The 27,543-nt window shown below is 55.5% G+C and overlaps 1 protein-coding gene across 1 annotated transcript; it reads right to left on the bottom strand.

Annotated features, from left to right (window-relative positions):
- Nucleotides 1-873: 873 nt before the first annotated feature.
- Nucleotides 874-26,184, bottom strand: Bahd1 (bromo adjacent homology domain containing 1). Its single transcript, XM_028885978.2, is given in 8 exon segments — nucleotides 874-3,018; nucleotides 3,848-3,948; nucleotides 4,791-4,867; nucleotides 5,289-5,448; nucleotides 6,211-6,593; nucleotides 8,481-9,455; nucleotides 9,458-9,910; nucleotides 25,654-26,184. Coding segments are annotated over 8 exon segments (2,352 nt in total). The 5' UTR covers nucleotides 25,667-26,184; the 3' UTR covers nucleotides 874-2,828.
- Nucleotides 26,185-27,543: the final 1,359 nt, after the last annotated feature.

Here is a 27,543-nt window from a genome sequence, read left to right as displayed (position 1 = left end):
CCAGAGGAGGGCTTCTGAAGTATAAAATTAAATGTGTGTGTGTTCAAGAATAGCTATTTCAAACCCAGCCACACAGAGAACACAGGGTGAGGGTCAGAACTGGGAGGCCCAGTGGCTTTCCGACTCCCTGGAGCTGGCTCCCTACAGCCCAGCTGAATGCTGAGGTACCTTCTCAGGCCACTTCTGACCCTTTACCACACTGTGGTTGGCTTCCAGTCATCTATACGTACATACAGATTTCTGGTGATGGAATTATTCGGTACCACATCTGTCTGCAAAACACCACCTCTTAAGACTCCTGTGGGCAGCACACTGATGGCTGCCCCTATCACCAACAACCCCCGCCCCCCCAGAGGGCACTGGGGATGGCAGGTTAGGCTCTGCTTCTCACCACCACTTCCAACGTGGATTTGGACGGGGCTGGCAGGTGGGGCCAGGACCTACAGCCACTCCCCGGCCATAAACCCTCAGACCCAACATGTGCTCCTGCTTCCTTACCACAAAAGGAATGCCAGCTGCAGGACTCTGAAGCCAGAAGTTTCTAGCCAGACCCCAAGGTTATGATAATGCTATCTTCAAGATTAACTTAAGGCCCACTCAGGTCAGTGACCAAGCCAGGGCTGGCAACCCAAGAATCCCACAAACCCCGCAGCTGCGGCTACCTCGACGTTAACTTCAAGCTCCCACTTCCCGTCTTTTCCCTCTTTCCTTCTAGCTTTGCACCCTCACTAGCCTCAGGGGGCATTGTGCTGCCAGGGGTACCTACCTAGGACCTGAAACAGGAATGGCGAGCCCCTTCGTATTTACACGCCCCAAACAAAAGCAACTCTCTCAAACAAACACCCAAAAAACGACAAGACACACAGGAAATGATTCTTTTCTAAATCAATACAATTTCTCAAATGTATTTATTTTTCTTAAAGAAGTACTTCTAATCTCTGTCAAAAGGGAGGTCAGGAAAGGTCCCCCTCCCTTGTAAACACTGAAATACAGATCTGGGAAACCAGGATCGACACACACAAAAAGTGCATTTTACAAAATATCAACTAAAATATATTTTACATGGATTATACTTCCATTGAAATTCTACCAGCTGCATTTTCATGTTCGAAAAAATATTTCCACATCTAAGAGATTTTATCCAAAAGCATTTAACATTTGGGCAGCAGCCCCTGCCTGCTAGGAGAGTCTTATCTCCTTCCCTGTGGGTGAGGCTGGGTTCCTTGGCAGCACCCTAGAACAAGCAGGCTCTGAAGGGGTCCCACTGCCACTCTGCCCACCTCTTACTTATGCCTCACTCTTCCAGACTGATGCCTGCCTCCAAAGAGCATGTTCAATACAAAGTCTTCCCTTTGGGTTTGGGACAGAGCTTCCAAAGCAGAAATTAACCTCTGAAGCCTTCAGGCCCTCACCCAGCCTAGTCACCCATCAGGAGCAATTTATCTTCTAAGAATCAGGACCTGGACCTGGAGGTGCCAGGGCTTTGCCTTCAGGGGTCACTCCCACCTCCCACTGTAGCCTGTGCCAGACTGTACCCACCCCAGTACCATCTCCTCAGACTGCTGAACCTGTGTCTCCCCTCTAGGGGAGGCCCCAGTGCCATCTTCCACAGCATATGCCCCCGGAGCACACCTTTGTAGAAGTATGGTCGGCAGGTTCCCAGTGCTGGGCCCAAACCCAACCCCAGTGCACCCACCCCAACCCCATGCTCCTCTTTGGTACAAACAAGGTACAAATAACCAGGCTTCTCGTCCCTCAGAGAGCCCGGGCCTGGACAACAGGGGACCTCTGGTAGGGAGCATGAGGTGGGCAACAGGAAGAACTGAGAATGCAGGCCCTAGCTCCTAGGTAAGTGGCTGCAGCTCTGGTCTGTGGACTGATACAGTGTTGATTCTCACTGGGATGTAAATTAGTGCAATCTACAAAAGACTAAGGTAAGGGGCGGCAGGGCAAGGGGAGCCACAGCACTCCTTTGGTTTGATTTCAGGTGGGTGTGGCTTGAAGAGTCACGTGTGAAGTTCTGCAGGAAGTTCCCCAGAACCTCCAAGTATAAGGCAAGAGGAAAAAATCATCAACGAATCAGGTAGCAATTTTCCTTGTCCCCTGCCCCCCACCCTCTCTCCCAGCACTCATCAGCTCTTCCAGACGCGACAAACTCCATGTTGACCAGTATTCTGGGAAGCCAGACCTGCTGGGTGGCCCTTAATGGAAAGCTGACAGGAGGCGGACACCCATGGGTGGGCCGGGTCAACTTGTGCCAGCACCAGTGGCTACTGCAGGGGTAAAGCCAGGGGAAAGCCTCGAGTCCAGGAAGAGGAAGTCAAAGCTTGGCTCTCCTGACTGGAACGAGCCAGAGCTGTGCTGGAATCTGCAGAGCCTGGTCCCAGGCTGACGGGGAAGCAGCGGGTCACAGTGGGTGAGGTAAAGCTGGCTCCTGCTACCCTTGGAAGGCCTGGGGAGGCTAGGAAAGGGCCTGGTGGGCCTGTTTCTGGAAGGACCTTACCCCTTCGACATGCCCCTGCCCTTCCTTGGCCCATGACCCTCAGGTTTGGCCCAACTTCAGGGAAGACTGAATCTTCGGGAGTCTCCGCCCTGGGGTGCACAGATGGGCACTCCGGGCCAAACTGAGGGCTCAGATGCCTTTCTCATATCCTGGTCTCCCTTTCTCCCAAGTGGCCCTGAATCTAGAGGACCCCTGCCCTCCCTCCCCGCCCCAAGAGAACCACAGGCCAGCAACCTATGGCCCCTTAACCAAGTGCTGTGCTTCAAGCAGTGCCCCGACCCCAGGCCCCCTCTCCCGAAGGCAGCCCCAGTGTGAGCCTGAGAGGCTATTGGGGGTTCTTGAGGATGCGGCCATGGCGGAAGTCATAGACATGACGGCAAAGGAACACCAGCTCGGGATCCGTGTCCTCGGGCACTGTGCGGTGGGGCGGGGTGGAGTAGTCTGAAGATGGTGGCACCAGTGCCGTCTTCCGGCTGGGAAGGCCCTCGCCCCGGCGCTTGGCCATGGCACAGAACCTGCGGCGACACACCATCACTGTGGTCAGCAGTCACTTCTCTAGGAGAGCCAGTCCTTCCCCGTCCTGCCCACTGCCCCTGCTCTCACCCCCAAGGCTGTGTGCACCCTGACAGCTGCCAGGTGACTTCAGCTCCCCATACACCCTCCTTCCGGGGCTTCCTCCCAAACACCTCCCTCTTCCTAGACTTCCCTCAGAACCCTAGTGGGCCACAACACGATCATGAGAGCTGGGTTAACCGGTACTCCCCAACTACTCTACCTCAGGAGGGGACAGTCCTATCTGATAACCGAAAAATAAAATCCCAGCCACGTGTGGCGGTGCACACCTTTAATCCCGGCACTTGGAAGGCAGAGGCAGGCAGATCTCTGTGAGTTCGAGGCCAGCCTGGTCTACAGAGCGAGTTCCAGGCAGCCAAAACTACACAGAGACCCTGTCTCACACAAAACCAAAAGAAAGGTGTTAGAGCAGGTGGATCTGAATCGTCCTAACGCTGCCGCCCTTTAAAAGAGCTCCTCAGGGTGCGGTGGCCCCAACAGTAAAGTGACTTTCATTGCTTCTTCGTAACTGTGACTTCGCTAGTTATGAATCATAGTGTAGATATCTGTTTTCTGAGGGCCTAGGCGACCTCTGTGAAAGGGCTGCTTGACCCCAGGAGTTTCTCAAGAAACTCCTGTGTTAGAGGAAGGTTTTAGGGAAGAACATTTTGAACCAGTAACACTGGGCCCAGAGTATAAAGTGATTTCCTTAGGAACTCCATGCAGTTCCCCCAAATTACCCTCACTGAGCCCAAGGGGAGAGGCCAGCCACGGGCACAGGGTACTACCCACCTGCAGTACTCGGCGAAGGTTAGCACATAGCACTTCTCCTCAATGCAGGCCACACTGTTCTGGTCCTGATGTCTCGATGCAAAAACTTCATTCTGCAAAGGCTCAAGGGGAGACAGGAGCAAGTTGGTTATGGGAGCTAGAAAGAGGCACCTCACTCTAAGAACAAGGGACCTAGAAAGAGGCACCTCACTCCAAGAACAAGGGGGCTAGAAAGAGGCACCTCACTCCAGGAACAAAACAGGCATGACTCCTCTGCAGGGAATGCTGACCTGAGCCGATACCAGCAAGCAACAGAGTCAGTTTTATCTAAGTCTTGACCCCTGGCTGCCCACACCAGCCCTAAGAGGAAAAGAAATGGGTCCCTTTCTCCCCCATGTGATAAAAAGTCCCACTAAAGGGGGTGGCACATGCCTTTAGCTCTAGCAGATGCATCTCTGTAAGTTCAAGGCCAGCCAGGTCTACCCATAGCAAGTTCCAGGTTAGCTAGAGCTATATGATGAGATGCTGTCTTGACCGAGAGAGAGGGAGAGAGGAGAGAGGAGAGAGGGAGGGAGGGAGAGAGAGAGAGGAGAGGAGAGGGAGAGGGAGAGGAGAGAGAGAGAGAGAGAGAGGAAGAAGTCCCTTCCAAAGAAAGGAAATGAAAGGTAAGCTCAGACCCCTCTCAGCCTATAGGCACACAGGTAATAAAAGGGGTTAGGTGCCCAGGGCCACCTCATCCTGTTGTTAGGACGTAACTGCTCACTCTCATCTTCAGGGTGCTGGGGCTCAAGGGTCATTACTCCCATTTGGAACACAAGTTGGGACAGTGTTTGGGAGAGGCTAAACCCCAGAGGACGTGGAGGAGGACTTGGTTATTTCCTAGCTGTCCTTTCCATATGCCATGTCTTAATCCCACAGCCTCATGTGTGTGCCACCCTGCTGCACCCCTTGCCAGGCAGCTCACCTCGTGCATGCTGGGGCTGCGACCCCCCTGCAAGTGCTCAGGCCTGTAGTACCACAGGAGGCTCATCATCAGTTCTCCTGGAGGGGACAACGGAAGAGGTCACGGCTGAGCTGGCAACCCTGCTTACCTAAGACAGGCTGGCCACCTGCCCAGAGGTTTGTCCAACCCCAGCTCCTGGCCCAATCCTGCAGGCCCTGGCCACCTGTGTCCCCTGACCAAGGCCAAGCACTCAGCAGCCTGGAATGCTGTCCGACGTGGGGAGATGGACAGGAAGGCACTGACGGGTAAGGCGTGGGGCGAGTGCTTGGGTTCTGGTGGCTCCTAAAGTGCCTGGATTCGACTTAAGTCACAAGTTGCTAGCGTCTCTGCAGCAGACAGACCTCAGCTGAAGGGTAGGCAGACTCTGCCAAGAATGGCGGTCTTGTGTCAGGCCAAATTCTAGGCAGGGGCCAACTGAAGGCAGCTGTCCCTTGGGTTCCCAGTCTGAGGGACAGGTACCTGACTCAGGGTTCTCCCAGAGGGCGGAGATCTTGGCCACATAAGGTGTAGACGTCTTTCTTGGGCCTGACTTGAGGAGGACAGTGTCTCGGACTCGGATTGTCTCTCCATGTCGCTCAACTGCCTGGTAGCTCTTTCGGATGGCAGGTTCCGGCTCATCCTGGGCAATGAACCAATGGCACAAATAAGTTTGGAGAGCCACATTCCAGAGTGAGGATGGAGGAAGCAGAGAATAATATCCCCTCGACTTCAAGGCAGTCAGCCCCCTAAGCAGAGCCGCAGGGTGGGTCCTCCTCTCCAAGTCTGGCTTTGAAGACAGGATTGGGGGTGGGGAACTGCTAGGCTTGGAAAACAGTAATGTGAATGTGGCTGGCTCTCTAATCATTTGGGCACTAATGGAGTGGTCTGAGTTTGAACCCTTAAATCACCACTTTAGGTGGCAGAGCCTTGGGAAAGTTATCTGAGCCTCAAGTTTCCTTCTCTATCAAAGGGACCGTAGGGCACCTACTGCATATGGTAGTGGTAAGGGCTAAAGAGGATGAAGCGTGCAGAGCGCTCACCTTAGTTCTAACATCAAATTTCACAAGTGCGCACACATTTGAGTTGACAGTTTGCTCTCTCCTGGTGTTGTTCCATCACTTAACTTTTTGGTCCACCCCAACTCCCCCATACAGTGTGGGACGGAAAGGCGGATCGAGCAGGGATGAGAGGCTGAAGACTCGGGTCACCGAGAGTGAGAGACAGAAGTCACCAGGGCGTGTGTGGAGACCAGGGAAGAGGACCAGAAGCAACATGACCGGTCCCTGAAGTGATGGCTCCTTGTTGCCCCTCAGAGTAGCCGACCCATCTCGTTACGTGTCCTGATCTTACTGCCGCCCCCCTCCCGCCCCTTCCCATCAGCTAAGTGCTAACTAACACTCACCAGGACATACACTGCCTTCTCACAGGCAGCGCCCACGGGCACCCAGCCATTAGTGCGGCGGCGACGACGGCGGCGAGGACGTGGGCGCTGGGCACGCGGCTGCTTGGGGTGGCTGGGTCTGCGGGCAGCCTTGCTCCTCACAGTGTACCTACAGCTGGAGCCTGTGCGCAGGCCAGACTTGGAGCCGCTGGGAGGCTTGGCACTCTGAGGGCATGCCCGGGCTACCGTCTGGGGCTCCGAGGTGGGTGTCTGAAGATGGGGGATGGGCTCTGCTGCAGGTGGCACACTGGGCACAGGGCATCCCAGGAGGGGGTGAGCAGGTGAGGCTGGATGGCCAGCTTCTGGGAGAGGAAATTCCAGCTGGCCGAGGGACCTGCAGCCTTCTAGAAAAAGGAGAGTGGGTCAAAGTAGGTAGACACCCTGCAACCCTCTAGCCATCTGCTTTCAGGTCCCAAGCCTGGCTTAGTGCCAAGGTGCAACTCAAAGGCCAGTGAGGCGGGGTGGGACGGGACAAGGCCTTTCTTCACTTTGGAAACTGGCCAGCAGACATCTGTGTGTCCCATTCTAACTGGAAGAAGTGACAGCAAAAATATCTTCGTTAGCTCTGACTCAAGCTTCTCCAGGGTTTCTAGAGTACTCAGGGGCAGGGGTTCTGGAGTCAGACAGCCTGGGCTATGAGCCCCACACCTACCACTTACCAGCCATGTGACCTCAGGCAAGTCACTCTGGCCCCTCTGTGCAGTGTTAAGTAATGCTTACGAGCATGACACAGAATTTCCCGACTGTTTTCCTTATTTACAAATTAACTCATTTCACCCTTCCAACATCCCTGAGGTAGGTACTATGACTGCGGCTTTACAATGGAGGAAACAGACGCAGCAGTTACTGGCTTAGCCAATGGTCAGGAGGAAAGGGAGCTGCGGAGAACATTTCAGTCCAGGTAGTTTGGCGGAGTCTGCCTAATTACATGCCTTGTGACTGTGTGTCAAGGCCTGGGAATGGTGCTTGGCACACAGTGCTTATGGGTGGTCTCGCTTATAAGGTAAAGGGTAAGGGTCTAAGAGGAAAAGCCAGGAAGTAGCCTGCTCTTGTTTCTCAGGACTCCAATCCATGCTAGAAGCTGACATAACCAGTCTGGCCAGAGCCAAGTGGTCTATAAAGCTGTTTTATAGACCCCGACATGAAGGGGCGTGGGGGGGGGAGGGAAGAGCCCAGGGAAGGCCCAGCCCTCACCTCTCTTGCACAGGGCAGACCTGCTGGTCAGGATGGCTTTAGTCACCTCCTTTCTACCCAGAAGCTGGAGGGAGCTGGCTGGGGAGAAGGTGCGGGAGACCTTTCCAGTCCCTGCTGAGCACGGACCGTTCCTGGTCTCACAGATGACAGACTGAGGGTACCGAACCCCCTGCAAGCATGCCGAGCACCGCTGGCCTCTTCTTGAGTGTGCCCGCCCACCCTGTCTACACCCAACTCTCCACACAAGGCCGTATCTGCTCTCCTTGTCTTTTTCAAAGCCTGCAGAGCCAGGGCAAAGCTGTCCCACCAAACCTGGGCTGCTTCCTCAGCCCAGAACCGCCAACCTTCCTATGAACGCTCAACTCACCAGCATGGAGACAGACGGTCTGAACCCCTGGACATGAAGAATGTTAGCTTTCCAAGGATGAGGGAGAGCCCAGGATATGAGGGACATGGGAATGACTTGGTAAAAGTCCCAGTTTGTCCCCGCCCCGCCCCCACGATTGGCGACTGAACCTAGGACCTCACGTATGCTACGTAAACCAACACTCAACATCACTGAGCTCCAGCCCTTTCTCTTGTGTCTGTTTGAGAAGGGTCTCTTTCTTGTAATCCTGCCTGGTCTGGAACTCCTCATCCCCCTGACTCAACCTTCTGTGTAGCTGAGCTTACAGACTTGTACCACAGGACCCACCTAAGGCCCTAATTTCTGTATCTCAGAGTCTAAGAAAGGGAATCCCAATGTGGGAGGAGAGACCTTGTCCCGCTACATAGCCATGTTAACTTCCAAGCTGAGAAATCTCACTGGCAGCTTGGGGAAAGCAGGGCCTAAGAGCTAACCGAGGGGCCCTTTCCTGGGATCTCACTAGGCCTAGAACATCGCATCAATGAGTAGACCTCCCTTCTTCTCCAAGTTCTCTGCCTCCTAGGTAGCAGCTAGACTTAGCAGAAACCCCTGTCCAGAGCTATATCCCAGCCTCCTGGGATGCCAAGCCTTAAGAACGCCCCGGACACCATGTGTCCCCTACAAGGCTTACCTGCTGTAAAAGGCATTTTGTAGGGGCAGCCGCCACAGGTAGTGCCAATGTGGGTGAGAGACAAGGGTAACACTCCACAAATGCTGTAGCCGTTCACCGCAGTGTCCTCACTGGAGCAGTAGCGAGATGAGCTCCAAGGCGGGTGCTGGAAAGGGATGCCAGAGGGCACTGAGCTCGGAGACATGAGCAGCCCCTCGCTGGGGGATGCTACGGCAGACAGCTTGCCTTCCGGGAGCATGGGGCAGGGGGAGTAGCCCCCACACTGCAGCCCGTCCTGGCCACAGTACAGGTAGAAGCTGCCGAGTGCAGTGAGCTCGGGTCCTCCACACAGACCACTGTAGTCGGCTGGATTGCCAGGCAGCGGCAGTGGAGACAGCTGAGGTGCTGGGAAAGAGGGCTGATGCAGCTCCTGCTTGGGGGCAGGCGACTCTTCACCTGGACGGCCAGGCTCTGGCTTCAGGGACGCCTGCCCACCCATCAGCAGAGGCAGGTGGGGGCGCAAGGGGTCCTCCAGAGCCTTGCCTGGGGCCTGGTGAGATGGCTGGATGGGTGGCCCACGAGGAGTAGCAGATGGACAAGGCTCATCAGGCTGTTCTTGCCAGCTGGGGGGCCCCGTGGTCTCCCCGGAGCCGGCCCCCTGCCGAGCCTTAGGGCAGTTCTTGCCGTTGACCTTGGCCCACTTTGGCCGAAGGGTCTTGGGTGCCAGGGGCTCAGTGGAGCGCCCATCTGCTTCTGCCTGGGCTCGAGAAGGTCGAAGAGGCAGCTCCCGCTCCTGGCTGAGTTTCAAGAAGGCAGCTGCGTTTAAGCTAGCCAGTCTCTTGGGAGCTGGGTCTCCATCTCGACGGGCAGCTTCATCTGGGGCTGGCTCTGGGGACAGGTCCCGACTCCCTTCTCCAAGATCTCCCAGCCGAGGTCGCTTCTTAGAGAAAGACCAGGCCCCCGTGGCCCGGTCCCGGCTCCGGTGAGAGTCCCCCCTCGGCTTCGGCGGGCACCTGCCAGGCTGCTCGTGTCCTCTCGCTCCAGTAGCAGATTATTGAGGGCCTCTGCATTAAGGGAGGCGAGGCGCCGCTTGCGGGGCTGCACAAGACCAGTGTCCTCACTGGATGGGGCCGGACTAGGGGGCTTGGGCAGGTCAGGGGGCAGCTCATCAGCCTCATCTGCGCTTCGTGGACCAGCCACATTTTCCAGGCGAGTCAGCAGCACTTTGCAGGCTTTGGGCTTTTCTGGAACCAGTGAACGTTTACGCAATGGGTAGTTCTTGCGGCGCCCTGTGAGGTGCCCAGGGCTCTCAGGCATGCCTGGCTCCACATCTTCACCCCCCTGCTCCATATTGCTGTCTTCCATCTGCAGGGGCTCCCCTCGGCCAGTGGGGCCGGAACTAAGCATAGGAAGGGACTTCCTTCGAGTGTGTGTCATGGAATCCCTCCAACCTGTGCAAAGAAGGCAGGCAATGAGAAGACGTGGTCCCTGCCTCCTTATTCCTCCAGTGCAGCCCACCCACCCTCACCTGTAATTACTCTGGCTCACTCCTGCTCTGTCTCCCTTGGAATTTCCTAGGACCTGTCTTCCAGATGCAGTCAGACTACCAGTAGCTGTGCAAGAACTGGCTCCCCCCTCTCCTTCTAGCACCTAGTCCCCATGAAATAAGCCCCAGAAAGCCTGGTAAGGGACACAGGACAGTCTCCAGTGCCAAGGCACAGGAGGAGCCGATAGCAACGGTCAGACCTCCTCTTCTGCTCCTGCTAGACGCTCACGAAGAGGAGGTCTGAAAACACAGCCAGAATGGGGCTTAGGTGATAGGAGCCTTTTAAGAAACAGGACCAGCCGGGCGGTGGTGGTCCACGCTTTTAATCCTAGCACTTGGGAGGCAGAGCCAGGCGGATCTCTGTAAGTTCGAGGCCAGCCTGGGCTACAGAGTAAGTTCCAGGACAGGCACCAAAACTATACAGAGAAACCCTGTCTCGAAAACAAACAAACAAACAAACAACCCCACAAAACCCCCAACAACCAAAAAACCGGACTGGACTAAAGTACTACCAACTCCTCCCTCAACTCTGGGCTTCCAAGACTAGCCATAGGAGGATAAAGAGATGGGCCGAGAGAGGTGTTGAGAGAAGAAGCTGTCCTGCTGGGCAGGGGAGGAGGTTCCCTCCACCCAGCAAGAGAGCCATAACTTCTCTTTCTGGAAAACCCTAAGAAAGGTGAGGCCCGAGCCTGCCCTAGGAGGCAGCCCCCACATAATGTGGTCAGATTCTGGGGAAAGGCAGCTCAGAGTGCCAGGGTTGGTAAAGGACATTAGGCTAGGATCAAAGCTGGCACAGGAGAAAAACCCCTCAGTTTTCCCTAATAGGAAAGATGCCAAGTATGGGCAGGAAGGGGGTGGGGGAGGTCTCAGGAAGCCTGAGGATGCCCATGATCAGGCACGATCCCTACCTTTGGCTTTGCAGATATCCCTATTATTATACACTCAGGGGCAGCCTGATCCCAACTCTAAGTAATAAAGGCCAGAGCTGGCTGCGCTGTGCTGTGCACCGCACACTTGTACCATGAAGGCTATCCAGAACCGCAGGGGTGAGGGAGGGCGGCCAGACTCCAGAGCCGTTCACTTCCTATCTACTCTCCACAGCGCCAGGCTGCCAAGCGAGGTGCCAGACAGTCCACACTTCTCCTCACCAGGCACCTCCGGGACCCCTCCCCACCCAGCAGGCCAGGCTTTTCAGCTTAGTTTCCACACTATTGTTATTCATGCCGGGAGAGGTCCCTGGTGGGCGGGGACTTAACCCCGAAGATCCCAAGCCTGAGGCTTTCCAAGCTTTGCCTGGCTCTTCCCCGTTAGTTTTGTGGTCTTCGGCCATTAGCGGGGATCACTGGGTGTCTTCTCTTCACAGACAGGCTACACTAGCCTAGACAGGGTGTGGAGAAAACTCAGCTGATGGGTCAGTGTACATAACCCTCATGGAGAAAGGACTGGGAAACTGCAAAGGGAAGACGCAATGGGCCATGTGTGGGGACCTGCCACTGTCCAGAAATCAGGCCCCAGGCATGAGAGTCACAGGAGGCAAATCCATTCATTCCTAAACGGCAGAGCTCCTAACAATCCCAGGCATCCGCGAGGCCTCAAGTCTCTTTTCTGCTTTCAATCAGTGACTGCCGTCCTGGCTGCTCGCTGTCCTGGCTGCTCGGCGGCGGCGTACTCGCCAGCACGTCCCTTTCACATTCAAAAGCACCCCAGGTGCAGACAACCCACAGACCCTTCTCTAACCAGGAGGCACCCTGTGCCAGCGGCGGAGTAACCAAGAACAAGCAGCACCACAACTGGATCTGCATCTCTGGGCAAAGCCCAGTCCTGCTTCCCCACTCCCAAGGAGCTTGGAGAAGCAGGATGAGTGAATAGACAATGCAGCCGAACACGGGCTGAAGCCCCTCAACAGGCCCCGAGTCGCCAGAGCATCTGGGCCTGGGAATGGCTGGGGGCCAAGGGTGAGGTCACCTGGGCCTGTGGCCTTTGAGGACATGGATACCAAGCACAGAGCAAAAGAGGGTGGGGGCAGGAAAGAGCATAAACATGCAAGCAGGACGCTTGTGAAGGGCTCTGAGCAGCTAGGACGGCTGCCTGCTGGAGGCTGGTTACATGGGGGGTTGACCGTCCTGGGACACCTGTCTGTCTGTACTCAGTCTTTCCCTCTCAGCTCCCCAAAGGTCCCAAGCGGAGAGGTGGGAAGCAGCAGCGGTGGCCACTTTCAGGAGCCTGTTCCTGGAGGGTTGTGTTCCCTGTAGAGATGGTTTCACCTTAACCTCCCGTTCAGTACTCCAGTCTCTCAGGGAGCCACTGCTGCCCCTGAGGGCTGGACATCCGGTAAACCTCTACAGCACAGGGTGCAAGTCCTGTTTCCAAGCCAAGCACCGGAGCCTCCTGCTTGCCTCCTCTGCATCTGCCAAACCTCCTGTCACTGGCTAAGGACTACGAGAGCCATCAAAGCACATTGCAAAATAACCCCCGCTTTCATGTGGTGCCTCAGGTGGCGGCGGTCTTGAGGAGAGGCTGGGGTCTCTGCTGCCAGCTTCTGCTGTACTTGGATATGAGGAGAGCTGGTGTGAGTCATGCTTTGAAGCACCTGTGAGAACCTCATCAGCAGCTTTTCCCTGGGGTGGGGCTGGGTGCAGGGGCTTGCAGCCTGCCAGGGCCCCTCCGAACTGCAGGAGGTGGCCCAGCAGCGCCAGTGGGGGGTGAGATCCCAGGTGCACAGTAGTCCCAGCCCCCCTTTCCAGGAGGACGGACGTTGCTGTGACCCTCTATCTACATTAGTTCAGCCAGGACCTTTCTACTACCGTCAAGTGATGAGGCGAGAGCCATTTAGCACTGCTCTTCTGCTCTCTGGAAGCCCTGGCCTGCACAAACAATCCTGGCCCCTAGAGAGAAGGTTCCTGGGAAGGACACCCCAGGGCAATTACCTTTCACCTAGCTGGTATCAAGCAAGCTCTCACTGGGAAAAACCAGTCTGACTGTCACCAGCCCTGAAGAGCTGCCCTGAAGGACAGTGGCTGGTCAGAGGGCTTCCAGGTCAAAGACCCCACAAGCTGATTCCGAAACCCCCGTAGGTCTATGCCAAAGTTGGCAAGCAAGCCATCTCCACTCTAGGTACATCAAAGGCTCAAAACTGAGGGGGATCTGAGGTGTCAGGGTGCGAGAGGCTAGGCTTCAAGTGTGACTCAGATCTGCCTAGGGCTAGCAGAAGCCACCCCCGGAAGCAGCCAAGGCAAGGTGTTCGGTCACCACATAGCACCCTGATCAATGGAGGCAGTGCATATGCTGGGTGCTACGTGTCCAGCTGAAGGCTTCAGCAAGGGAGGTCAGAGGCCTGGGCCACAGGTCAGAGTATGCATCACTCCCATAAACTCAATCCAGCCCTGGGGAGAGAGATCCTTAGAACAGCCTTCTGCTCCTCTTTGCACACAGTGCCTCCCTCCGTCAGTGTCCTCGCTCTCAGGACTGGGGCTGTTCTAGCCCTGAGGGGAGTAACCTTTGTCAGGAACACCGGCTCTCTGGACTCTTATCGAAGCAAAGCAACAGGCAGGCAGAGGCAGAGCAGCCTATGGTAAAGCCAGGCGAAGGTACGGCCAGGTCTTCCCATCTCTTTAGTGGGAAGCAGACAGAACCGAGCGTCAAAGGGCGGCGGGCAGGCCTGGCTCTGGGCTGGGCTGCAGCTCAGTGGCAGAAGGCTTGTCGACCAAGTTCAGGGTCCTGGGCTCCGCTTCCAGCTGAGCAAAACCAAAGCTGGCTGTGACCCAGACGACAACTTACTCAAACCTCTCTGAACTTGAGGTTCCTCGTCTGAAACTGACATACCAAAATAAACCTTACCTCCCAGCAAACAAGGACGGCAAGACACTGTGGGGAAGCCTGGTGGAGAGCAGAAAGAAGCCTTCCTCCCCCTCCCGGTCACCAAAGAGGTACCTAACATCAGTTCCCTACAGCGGGAGCCCAGGACAGCCTGGGCGAGGATCCAAACATCCAGCCTGCACTTGAACTCTGCTCAGTTACTATTCTGCCAAGGACACCCAAATGTCTATCCCTTCCCCTTGTGGAGCCAGTATGGTGTGAATGGGGGGAGATGGGAACACATTCAGGACGGGGCCAGGATAGCACGTGTTCTGCCCACCCCAGGATCTGACCGAGGATCCATGGCAGGTACCCACAAAAGCTCTGGGAACCACCCGCTAAGAGAACGGTGGCTCTGGCCACCAGCCCTGACAGTCTGGCATCGCTTGCTGCGGGTACTCAAGTCACCTTGCACCTGCGCTTAATTGCAGAAACACCCGGGCAGGAAAGGCGGCAGCACAGTGCACAACCAGAGGGACCTGGTCCCACCCATCCGAGGAGTCACCCCTGCCATCCAGAGGTGCCAATACTGTCTAGAGCCTGTAAGACCAACCTGCTCCTCACGGGTCACACTGAGGCCTTTAGGACACCGGACACCATAGTGAGTAGCTGGAAAGCCATGCCCATCCCACGTAGGCAGGGTCTGGGTATGTCAGGTCAGCTCGGCCCGACGGCTAGGTCTACTTTTTTTTTTTTTTTTTTAAATCAGCTCTGACCACCTCAGCATGAGTGCCAAAGCCAGGCCTCTTCCAGTAACCGTAAAGGCACATGGATCCACTGGGAGGGAGAAGTTCTAACTCAGGCTATAGACTCCCATGTCTGTCAGAGATCCGAGTGTAGGGGAGTCACAACAGAAATACTAACTTTTCTCAGGTGGTCAGAAACGGCCAGTCCTCAGTGGCGCTAACGTCCTTTCTCCAGGTAGGGAGCAAAGCCAGCATCTCTCCCATCTACAGGTCCCTAAGCAAGGGCAGTCCGTGGGCAGGGAGCACTGTGCTGTAGTGGTTCATTAGTGGTATCCGTGTTCTGCTCCACAAAACAGACAGAGTAGAAGGGAATCACATGCAATACCAACTAGTCTGTAGGGGTTCCTCTAACACTTTTTGGGTATGTGTACGTATGGTACGTGTGCATACACCAGTAGTGCGTGTGGTGGTCGGAGGACAGCCTGTGGGGGAGTTGGTTTCTCTCCCTCTACTAGGAGGCTTCTGAAGATGGCACTCAAGATGTCGTCGGGCTTGGCAGCAAATGCCTTCACCCCTGGAGCCACATTGTTGGTCCTAGAGGATTTGTATAAAGGCCAATTTACTCTCCCCCAGCTCTTCCCGGTGCACACAGGGCACCCACTGCTCATTCCCAGGCACATGGCACTGCTTGAGATCTCTGTCCCTACCGCCAGCCCACACAACAGAGCGGAGATTCCATCAGGACTGGAAAAGAGCCTGAACTCCAAGCCTTGCTTGGTTTACTTTTCAAAGCAAGACTATTTGTTTTAAGGATTAAGTAAGAACATGTATAGAGCACCTAGCAGAGTGCCCAGTATACACCAGGCAATTAATACAAGCCCATTTTTTTCTTTTTATTTCTAAAAATTACTGTATGTGAATCAGTGTTTTGACAGCAAGTATATGCCCCGTTTGTGTGTCTGGTGCCACCCCCCCCCAATTCAGAACAGAACATCAGAGCCTCTGAGACTGGAGTTAGAAACAGCTGTGGGCCACCACGTGGGCCCTGGGAATCGAACCTGAGTCCTTTAAAAGAGCAATGAGTGCTCTTAACTGCTGAGCCCCTCTCCGGCCTGAGCCCATCCTTTACGAGGTTAAGGTATGAAAACCAAAATACAAGAGGCAGAAACAGGCGTGCGGGCTAGTGTAGCTGGGGCAGAGCGGCGTGAGAAGGCTGTGATGGGGAGCTGTGATGGGGAGCCCAGGGCTCGGCGGAAGGAAGGGCTGTGTTTGCAGAGCGCACCTCTACTGCACACCAGGCGGACTGTAGGAACAAAAGCCCGGTGGGAAGGTCAGCACTAGAAACCCCTCAGTACCAAGAGGCAGGAAGGTAAAGACAGGTCTTAAGATGGCAGCCAGAGGAACTCCCTAGATTCAGCCTGATGACTTCCACAAATCACTCCAAGGTGGGGCAGGATTTCCAAGCCAGGTTCCCTCAGACCCTACTACCCATATGCCACACTGCCCAGGCCAGGCTACCGGAAGCAAACTTGTGCCCGGGGCAGGACCCATTAAGCAGTAGCTAACAGTTTTGGAGACAGGAACAGGGACAGAGCAGCCTATATCTCAGCAGTTGGTTTTTATCAACCCAGGAAAAAACCTGGTGCTAATGATGTCCTATTCTTCCTAAGAGTCCGCAGTCACCGGCCTCTCCGGCGAGGCTGTCAGGAGCAGCACAGATTGTGTTGGAGGGCCACCGGGACAGTGTTCGGGAGGGGGCTCAGAGGGAGAGCACTTTCTTGCCTAACGTTTGCAAATTCCCAGCATTAGTAAAAAAAAATGGGTGGGAGAAAATTTCAAGCCAGGCTCAGCCACCTAGGAGTTTCAGGTCAGCCTGGGTAACACGGGGGAGACCCCAACAGCTTGTCAGCTACCTCCCCATCCTGAACAGAAGTAGACCACTGGGTCATGAGGAGAGCTCCGCCCCAGACCTTCCCAACAAAGAACCTCCTGATTGAGGCAGCCATGAAAACAAGTCCCAAGGCCAAGCCTTCCAAACATGCCACTGAGGGAGGGAGTCACAGGCAGACGCCAATGCTACTTCAGCAGGTTGCAAGCCTGGGGAGGTCAGGTAGGCTGGCTTTCCCACTACTAAATTCCATCTACCTGCTCACCTGGCTGCCAGCTCACTGGCCCGACTCACAAGGGTTGAAAATCCCTTGTCAAAATGCTTGGATCTAAGTAGTTTAGATTTCTGGGTTTATTCCCCCCACCCCAGTCCATTTTGGAAAATGTACATGTATTTTACTAACTGCACATCGGAAATCCAAAAATAAAAAGCAGAATATGCTCCCAAATAAACAGCTTTAGAAGCAATCCAAGGACTTCAAATGTCTGGATTAGGGAGCCCTCTGGCCTTCAACTTTCCCCTCATTCCCAGGAGTCCACTGTGCCTGTTCAACTTAATCCACATTCATTCATTAATTTGCATTTACTCAACTCTTTCACGGTCAGCCCCCGTTTTCTCTCCCAAGTTGCCCTAGCTACCTCAAGTAAAAAGTCTACTTGTCCCCCCGTCCAACCATAATGAGTTAGCATACACGCATTTATGACAAAGAATGCTAGAGACAGGACAGGCTGGGGGTGCACAGCTGTAATCCCAGCGAGCTGGAGGTAGGATCACAAATTCAAGGTCATCCTCGGCTACACAGTAAATTTGAGGACTGCCTGGGTTCCATGAGACCCTGTCTCAAAACAATAAGCAGCCAATCTAGAAAAGACAGGGAGGTGGAATCAGCAGCAAAGAACCAGGGTAAAGATCAGTCCCCAAGGTCTCTAAGAGGGCAGGGGCAGGGAACTTGATTCACCAGGGGCTCCTACTATACCAGGAATGCTACTCTGTATTCTGGGTACCCGGCACCAACTAGCACATGACGATCACTGCATCTACCTTCACAACAGTCCAGGGAAGCAGCTGTTACCATCCCATGTTCAAGAGACTGAAACAGGCAGAGTTCATGGAAGGAAGGAAGGAAGGAAGGAAGGAAGGAAGGAAGGAAGGAAGGAAGGAAGGAAGGAGTGTGCGTGTACATGGGGAGCTCTGCAGGTGAAGGCACACACTGTCAAGCTCGATGACCCAAGCTCAGTTCTCCAGATTTCACGTGGTGGTGGGAAAGACCCGACTCCCACAAGGTGTCCTCTGGCCTACACATGTGCGTGCACACACCCCTCCCCGCCACCTCCTAAGAAAACCCTGCCTAGTGCTGCTAAAAGCAGAGGCAGAGACAGGGCATCCAGGTGTCCCAGAGCCCTTTCTTATACATGTTAGCACACTGCCACTTTCTAAGGCCTCACAGGACGGCTGCTGGGCCACAGCCCAACACGACAGTGGTTTTTCTTGGATTCTCAGCTTAAAGAACTGCTCCCACAGACAGGAATGTTCACACACCTGTAATCCTAGCACTCAAGGTGAGGAAGAGGATAGACAGCTCTGGGCAACTGGGCTATATAGGAAGTATAGGATCTGTCTCAAAAATCATCATCATCATCTATAGAAAAGTTGGCTCAAAGTTCCGAGTAAACTTTTTTTTTTTTAAAAGCAGGGTTTCTCTGTTTAACAATCCTGGCTGTCCTGGAACAGGATTTGTAGACCAGGCTGGTCTTGAACTTACAGAGATCTGCCTGCTGGGATTACAGACATGCACCACCACTGCCTGACCAGAATAAACTCTTACATACCTTTTTTTAAACAAAACCATTTTATTACTTAGAAAGTGGTGAGTGCTCCAGAGAGAGAGACTGTATTTTACAGTAGATCCAGAGAAAGAACTTTTCCCAAACCTCTACTCTAGTCTACAGCCTGAGGGAAACCCCGGTCCCTGGCTTAGACTGCAACAGAGATGGAAAGTGGCCTATCACAGTGGAGACAGCCACCTAAATTTACAGAGAAAGTCACAGCAACTGCTCCTGCTCTCCTCTCTTCAGAGCGATAATCCTAGGACTTTCAGTTTTCTTTAAGGATCGTTTCCTCTCTGTATAATCTCTTCTCCATTCAGTGGGAACTGTGTGAGCCCCACAGGTACAAGGCAAGGGACACCAACTCAGGGCTGGGAAGCCACCATGGACCCTGTTGCTGCAGTAGGGATGTGGCCCTAACTCTTCTGGAGAACCTGTTAGGATCCCCTGGCATCAAGCAGCACCCTGGTAATGACTATTCTAAGAACACACTTCTAGACCACCTGGCCGCACAGAAACCTGATAAACAAATGGTGTTATCCCCAAACATGCTGGACAAGTCCATTCCTCTCTTGAAGAAGGGTCCATTCCTCTCTTCTGCAGCAGGAAACTGGAAAGTTGTATTGGTGGAGGTAGAAACTAGATACATACCTCACTCCAGGTCAGAGAAATCAACATATCTGTCCTTCCCAAGTCCCACAGCAAAGGAGCAGAGGCCAGAGAAAATAATCAGACTCATTAAGTCCTTAGCTAGTACTGATGCCATTAACTATGAAAGGCCACCTGTCTTTTCATTCAAGTAACTTGGTTATGGTTCCTTGGAAGTTACCAGTTCATAAAGCCAGACTGAGAGACAAACCCTGGTTCCTTCCTGGCAGACCAAGCCTGTGGGGGATCCCACGGACAAGGACCCCACTGAGTCGGATGAATAACCACCCTTGCAGGGATCTCCCACTGCGCAGAGAAATGTAATCAATGATCACTACTCCAGGACACCAAGTCTGAGAACTGACTACACTCTGGGTCCTGTTCTCTCAATCCAGCAGCCTCTGATCCCCAGCTTTCACACCAAGATGCCTGGGACAGGACACCCACCCCCTCACTGGGACCCCAGGACTCGGCTGCCCTGAGCAGGAATGTGCGGCACCCACTGCTTCCTCCACCTTTTAGCCACCTTACAGCTCATTAGTAGCAAAACCAGGAGGGGCTGGAGAAACATAAAGGAGCTGAGATTCAAGCCAGTCCATTTTATTCCAGCTAGATGCCTCCCATAAAACCAGGGAGGATCTCATCATCCAAGACCTCCTGGGCCTGACCTAGGAAGATCTAAGCAGCCTGAGGGGTCAGAAGCTGCAGAACCTCAGATCACTAGGTGTCAGGAGCCTCTGCTGCGAATTTTCACAAGCTCTGAACCACACATGATATTTTTCCATCTTTTTAGGACTAACGGACACTGTGTTGGCCCATCAAGACAAGGCCAGGCCCACAGAGCCAAAGCACACTCTCCTCACACTCCCCCTGCCCCTCCAAAGTCGAAGGCACAAAGGAAATAAGCCTTGCCAGATTGTGCTAGCAAGTTCCCATAAATACTAGGGCTGGGGTGGTGCTGCTTATGTAAAATGCTTCCCCATTGAGAGATGCTGCTTTATTTACATTCTTCACGACCCATTCACAAAAAGGAGGCCCTTTAATGTTGGGACTGTTCATATAATGCTCCATAAACTCTCCAGCTTTGGCTGGCAGCTTTAGTTCAACACAGACTACTTTTGAGCTCTGGGGACTTTTTCCCCCCCCTTAAGACTTTTTTTTTCTCCTCCTTAATGACTCACCTTGAGACGGGGCACTGAGGCCAGATGTTGCCTGAGCAAGGTCAAGAGGAACAACAGTAGATAAAATGAAAACATTCTAAGTCCTCTTAGATGGAGAGGTGGGGAGAAATGAAAATAATTAGCAAATTTTCATTGAACTCCAATTTCAAGGAGATATGCCAGGTTGCTTTCTTTCAGGTCTACTGAAATTTCCTTCTGAGGTGTCAAATGCTACCCAGTTCATACCTCTAAACACTGGAGAGCACACAGAGGGCACTTCCTCTATCCCTAAAGGAGAAGGGCTCTTTCTAGATTGTAATTTGCATCATGGATGAATAAATTTAAAAGGTTGTGTTCCTCTCCGGATGATTCTAGCCCTGCCGGGTCCATCTAACAGAGGCAGAATCTGCTCAAGGTACTCAGGCAATGCCCCTGAACAGGGACAAGACTATGTTCCAGGATGCACACTTGCAGACAGAGCAAGCTGATGAGGAGCACACCCAGGAGAGGCGTTCTGAGGTGGCTTTTCCGTTACAGTAAAGGAAGAGAAGTAGTAGGATTTTTTTTCTTAATTGACGGGGGAGAGGTCTGCATTACCATGGCAACTGTGCGGGGTGGCCTTCACGATTGGAAGGGAAATGCTGGTCCATTAATCATCAAACTGGGGCACAAAGAGAGGTTTGGGGGAAAGAGGATGGATGCAAGATACATGTTTCTTCATCACCAAGTTTCAACCAGTCATTAGTCTTCTCCCATGGTCCAGGTTTGATCGCCAATACAAACCAACCTCTAAGAGCTGGAATGATAGCATTCCTTCCTCAAAGGTCCAAGATGGGACAGACCTAGCTCCCAAAGTCAGTAAAAACACTTCCTCTAAAAGGAACCCTACAAAGCCCATCCACGGGACTGGTCCAGGTTTATTTTTCTTCTCTGTTCTCCGAATAGTGTTTTCTCCCTCATTTACACCCAGATGAGAAGAGGTAAAACATATGGATTCATTTAGCACGGACAACAAGTAAATTGCACACCAGTGGCATATAGTTGGGAAGAGAGAGAGAATGGTGGGGCCAGGAGGAAAACAGGACCACAGCCCCTTTCCAATTCATGTCTACAAGACTGACCCTTCTCCAGCAAACCTGGGACGAGAAACAGCAGCTAAAATGCCCATGCCAGAGCCTCACAAACACGCCCCTATTTATATACCTTTGACAGAAAAGGTCAGAGACCTCCAAGGACTGAATCCATACAGAGCATTTCTGGACAAGCCAAAGGTTCCTCTCTATCCTCACTGAATTCCAACTACATTTATTTATTCAACAGCAGCGCACACAACACTGGAAGATTATAGACTGCATGCACACACACACACACACACAGACACACAATTCATTACCTCATCCTTAGGAAACTTCCAACTTGCAAAACATCTGAGAAGATCCCATGTTAGAAAACCCATGTTGACCAGCTCACTGGCCTGAGCACCAAGACAATGGACGAGTGTGAGAAGGGACGGGGTGGGAGCAAGGAGCAAAGGGCAGAGACAAATGTTCACCGGTGACTGGTGAGTAGCCTCAGGGACACTGGCTAGGGTCAGGAGGCAGGAACCAGAGAGCAGCCACAGTTTAGTGAGTAAGAAACCGACTTGTGCAAGGGGTCCTTTGGGGAGAAAGATCTGGAAGCTGTGTACAGACTGGCTCAGAAGAGCCAGAGGCATCAGGAGGAAAATGACATGGGAACTTGGCAACAGAAGGGAGACACTGCAAAGAATGACCCAAAACTAGCATGGTGGTGCCCACGGGTAATCCCAGCACTCAGGAGGCAGACAGGAGGATTGCTGCGAGTTCCAGGCCAGCCTTGGCTATAGAGATGTAGGAGGGAAGAGGAGAAAGAAGGCCGGAGAGACAGAAAGGAACAGACAGCAAAAACATACCTCACTAGTGGCTCAGCTCCCCAGAGCCAGCCTTCCTAAACACAGATCTGATAGGCAGGCGTCTCCTGCCAGGCAAAACCCCTACCACAGAGGGCAATGTTATTTTGACAACTCCTTTTAACCTTCCAGCAGCCAAGCCAGGTCACCCTTTCTGACTGCCACCAAAAGAAGTCACGTACAGTGCAACCCCTGCAAAAGCAGGTTCTCCAGCCTTCTCTGGATTTTAGACATACAATTAAATTCTCTCAAACAAACTTCAGTCTCTTGTGTGAAGTAATACCTGCTTTCCTCACAAGCCTCAACTCCACCCAAGCTGGGGTCCAGACTCTCCTGAGGAGAGCGATGGGGTGCTATGAACGAACTGCATACTCTACTGCGCCCACCCCTCTGGCAGACAGGCTGCTTTCTCAAGGTGGGCTAACAGCCAACCACAGACCAATGGAGCTCCTGACCCGTCCCACTGCTGTGCCCCTCCAACCCAGATTCTTCTCAGCGAAAGGCCACGTTCTCAGCTGTCATCAGTCCGAGTCTCCCCTCTTCCTGTTCCATACATGACCACATGGGGAGGGGGGCACAGGAGCTGAGTGGGCTGTTGTTTTTTGTTTTCTTTTTTTTTTTACAAAACGGTAAGCAGCATACAGCCTAGAGCTGGTCACTGCTGGGCTTAGCAACACTCACAGCTTAAGTCAGGGATTCCAAAGTGTCCTTGGACAGGGCTGTCCCTGAGAAATGTGGTCCCTCAGAAGCTCTTTTCTGCTTTTTGGTAGAAGATATGGAGGTGTAGAAGGTGGGAAGAAACGTGTCAGATGGCACAAAAGAAGAGAACTGGAAACCTTATTTTATCTCATCACCAAATTTCTCCCTGGATTTATGGACTCAGCTCATCATGTCCTTACGTGGGTACCTTCTTGGCTAAGGAAAACTGCTACAGCAGTAGTGAAGGTATCACCAAGCCCAGTGGCGGTGTGTGTAGGGGGGTGGGGTCCCTCAGTCCCAATCCAAGTAGTCAGTTGTCGGTGCTCTTAAGACTACCGACAATGGGCCACTAGGAGACATCCCAGGTGGAGTTAAACCTCTGCCGGCAGGCAGACTTGATGAAAGCCTCTCCCGGCTGGCAGGCTCTGCTCGCCTCCAGGAGTCCACCAGCCGGTTCGCCACCGGCCAGGGCACTCGGTGCGCACACCCCCCACCCCTGCCCCTCCGCCTTGGCTAAGTCGACCCCACTCTTCCCGGAGCCGCGAGGCGATCTGCGGCTAGAGCCCAGAGCCAGTGCCGCAGCTCCTCCCGGTGGACGCCCCGGCCCCCGCAGTCCCCAGGGCAGAGTCCGGCCCCGTCGCCCGCCCCTTGGGGTGGGTGCCCCGGACTCGCTCCCCTCCCCGATACCATTACCTGCGCCCGCTTGGGCGCCGCCTTTGTCCGGCCCTTCACCGCCGAGCGGGCCCCTCGGGCCCGACCTGACCCGGCCCCCGGCCCCGGAGGAGAGGCGCCGGGGCTGGCAGGGTACAACCAGGCCGGGCCTGGAGCACCAGGTCCTGCTGTCACTTGGAGGCGGTCTGACAACTTCGATTGCCCCCGCCCCACCTCGGACTCGGCCGCCGCCCCGCACGGTCCCCACAGGGCCTCCCGCGGCCCACACTCGCTGTTCGAACCGGTCCCCTTCCGTCTTCGGCGCCTCCCTTCCTCCAGCCCGACCCGATCGGGTCCACACTACCCCTCGCCCCGGCGCGGCCCCCATCCTCACCCCCCCCCTCCGGCAATAGCCGGTCAGCTCCCAACCCGGGAGGGCGCCCCCCACCCCGAGAGGGCGATCCCGCGGCGACGCCCCCGGCCGCGGCCCCTTGCCTCGGGGACCGCGATGGGGGAGGGGGCGCGGCGGGGGCCTTGCCGCCCGCGCACTCGGAGCCGAGCCGGCTCCGCCGCGGCGAGGAAGCACCCCGCGTCCTCCCGCCCTCCGGAGCCCGGGACGCCCGCGCCACCGCCGCCCGGCCAAGCTGCCACCCTGCGGCCGCCACCCACCCCGCCCCCGGCCTATGAGGCGGGCGCCCCCCGGGGGCTGTCACCTCGAGGCGCGCCGCGCTCCCCGATGGCGGGACCGCGGCGCCGGACCCGGGGGAGGGAGGCGGCGCGCGCGGGCGGGCGGGCGGGCGGGCAGGCGGCCGCACCTGCTTCTTGTCGTCCGTCCGTCCCTTCTCGGGGCTGGCGGGGGCGGCGGCGCGGCGCGCTCGGCGGGGCGCGCTGACGGGCGGCCGGCGGTCCTCTCCCTTTTGCTAGTCCGCCTACCTAGCTCGCCCGCCCGCCCGCCCCTTCCCCCTCCTGGATCCCGGCCCCTCGCTCACCGGGACGAGCGACGCGGACGGCGCGGCTTTGGGCGCCCGCAGGCCCCGGCCGGGCTGGAATCTGGCGGCTGGAACCCCCCGGGGGCGCTCAATTCCCGGGCTCCACGCTGCTGCGTCAGCGCCTCCTCCTGGGGGCCGGGGCCGGGCGGGCGGAGCGGGGGCCGCGGTCGGGCGGGGCCGTCGGGGGGGGGCGGGCGCGCCTGGCCGGGGCGGGCGGACGGCAAGGGCCGGACGGGCGGGGCAGGCGGCCGGACGGGCAGGCAGCGGGGGCCGGGCTCCGGGATCCGCTACGCCGCTCGCGGTTCCCCCACAAACTCCCCGAGAGCGGAGCCTCCGCCGCCCTCCTTCCTGCTTCCTCGTACTCAGCCAATCAGCGGCGCACCCCTCGGCAAGCTCCTCCAATCAGCCGCCCCGTCCTGCGCTGGCCCCGCCAGCCAATCCGGCCCTCGGCTCCCCCTCCCGGTATCCAACCAATCAGAATCACGGGTCGGTCGTCCCGACGCAGGGGGCAGCACGAGGCGGCCGGGGGAGGCGGTGCGGGGAGTGGTGGGGCTTGGGGGGAGGGGTACGGTGCCAAGGGTGGCGGCGGGGGATGATTTTCTTTGCCGGCTTCTTGGGTTTGCTCCGCGTCTTCGGAGCCCGAGTCCGTATCCCATGGTGACCTGACCCTGAAGCCCCAGCCCCTCAGCTGCAGACCCCCCACCCTGAGAAATCTTAGCTCGCCCCCGCCCTGACCGTCACCCTTCTACATCCCTCTTCCCTGGTAACCTCTCTAGCACCCGCTCCAGTCAACTGCGGGCCGAGGGACACCCCACCCTCCTCAGGCTGCTGCCCCCGGGGCAAAGCTTCGGGAAGACCAGCAGAAAAATCAAGCAAGAACAACACCCCCTTTCCTGCTGAAAGGGCCCCAGACTCGCGCGAAAGGGCCCCGACTGCTGAGAAGCCCCTCCCGCCCTTGCCTCATCTTTCCGACTTCCCTGCTTGCCACGTCTCCTTTCCTCCCTAGCAAGGTCGGTCCTGGCTCGGTAACCCCTCACCCGCATCTCTTTTCCCTCTTTCTGCCCTTCACCTACCGCCCCCCACCCCGGCTCCCAATTCGCCCTCTTTCAGAAGCCGAGTGTGGAACCCTCATCCATTTCCAGCTGACAGCAGAGCCTGGTCTGTGAGTCCTTGACACCCACACACCCTCTTCCACCACCGCGGGGAACCTAGAGCTAGCTCTTCGGGGGAGGGGGGAAAGGGGCGGGCAGCCCAACAGGCGCGGCTGGACACCCTCCCTCGCGTCCCCAAGCCAGCGTAGAACCGAGGCAGACACTTACCTAGCTTCCCCATAGTCACCTTCTGCTGTGGCTCCGGCTCTCACACCCACAGACGTGCTTTTCCAAGCCTGAGCACGCTCTCGGGGTCAGCTGGGTGGGTGGGCACAGCAGGCTGAGGTCATACGAAGGGGTGGGAGGTCCCTGTGAGGTGCGGGAGGGAACTGGGTCCTGGACACCTTGTCGCGCCAGAGCCAGCCCGGGACTTCACTTCAAGGAGCTGTAACGTGCACACAGTAGGTTCTTGAGAAATGCCGAGTCCACCCCCTGAACAAAGCCTCATTCCCAATTCAGGCGGGGGAGGGGCGCTTTGGGAGGTAAAGGAGCAGGAGCAGAAAGGGTAGTGTCACCCGAGCCTGGGAGCAGCCGGGGAGGGGCTGGGCCCTGGAACGCCTAGGGCAGAGAAGCGCCCAGAGTGCTGAGGAAGCCTGGTTAATAAGCAGGAAAAGCCGAGCCTTGGAGAGTGGCTTTAGGGGCTCCTCCTGCACCATCTACGATGCCCCACCTTTCCCAGACCACGCTACTGGAGCACTGACCCGGGCAGCTTTGAAGGTAACTAGGGCTGCCAGCCCCTGTGGCTGGGCAGTAGCCTCCCTCGCAAAAAAGAAAAAAAAAAAAAAAAAAAAAAAAAAAAGACAGTTCCTTTGCCTCCAGAACTGCTCCCGGGCCCCCAGACTGCCCAGCTGGTCTACAGGACATGGTTTACCAAAGGCCGTGCTAAACCGTGGTGCACAAACTTCTCAAAGGGCCAAATTCTCTTAGGACCACTACCCTTCCTTCTGCTTCCCATCCTTAGAGAAGGCAAAATCCCAAACCTTGGAAAGTAGGACACTGAAGGACTTCTCCCTTCTCTGAGCCTCCCAAGGCAAAGATTCCCAGCCGTCCCTCCCAACACACACAGGCCAGCTCTACTGTCTTCTCTCAGAATTAGCCAAGTCCATTATCATGCTCATGGTAGACCTCAGTCCTCATCAGATCGGGAGTAGAGGGCACCTATGGCCACCGAAGCTTCCAAAGGTTGCGGCAGGAGAGGCGATAAGGCAGCCCCGACACAGCTGCTTTATCTCTGAGAATGGGGGGATTGGGACTGCGAATCAGGAAAGGAATGTAACTGGTCACAGGGAAGGAGCCTCAAGTAGCAGGCCACTTTCAGCCTGGGAACTGACAGAGCATGGCTGGAGTGGACGTCTCCCTGGCACCTTCAGGCAAAACCCTGTGATCCTGGTACGGGAGAGGGAAGACTTGACATATTTGGAACCCAGGCAGGAGGGAAGAGAGAATCCTGACTTGGGAGGAGACAAAGCCCCCAGGAGCTACTTAGACTGCCCAGCCTGCTCCACAGCCAAAGGAACTGTCCTCAGAGCTTTTTCCCTGTGGTGGCTCCTTTGCCCGAGGAGGCTCAGGCTCAGTGGGCTTATGACTGAGGGTGTGGGGGACTGGATCACAGGCTTGCTAAGGGCACTTGATGTCCCTCCTTTAGCAGCCCATGGATTCCCTGGGTCCCCTTCTCTCTTGCTTTTTAAAGCTGGTCAACAAGCCAGCTAAGAGGAGGCCGGGCTTATTATACGGGTTGCTTGTACCCCAGAGGGTAGTTTCTGGCCTCCTGTCGTCTTGGACTCCGTTTGCAGGAGCCCCTACATCTGGACTGTCTTCCTTCCCAATCCAGAGCCTTTCTGTCCACTTCAGGAAAAGGCCCCAGCTCCCATAGTTCCTCCGGCCTTTCTTGAGAGCATGCGGCTCCTCCACCAGAACAGCTGTGCCAGTGCCTGGGGGCCGTCACCTTTCCCCTCTCTGGCCAAAGCAGGGTTTGTCACTTGGTCTGGAAAGAGGAATGGATCCATCAGGTCTCCAGAAACTACCACCCCCCCCGCCCCCGCCCCCCAGCAGAGGCTT

This window comes from Peromyscus leucopus, chromosome 4 (assembly GCF_004664715.2).
Source record: "Peromyscus leucopus breed LL Stock chromosome 4, UCI_PerLeu_2.1, whole genome shotgun sequence".
NCBI classification, from domain to species: domain Eukaryota; kingdom Metazoa; phylum Chordata; class Mammalia; order Rodentia; family Cricetidae; genus Peromyscus; species Peromyscus leucopus.
Note: the sequence above shows the minus strand (reverse complement) of the source record. Positions and strands in the feature narration are given on the sequence as shown.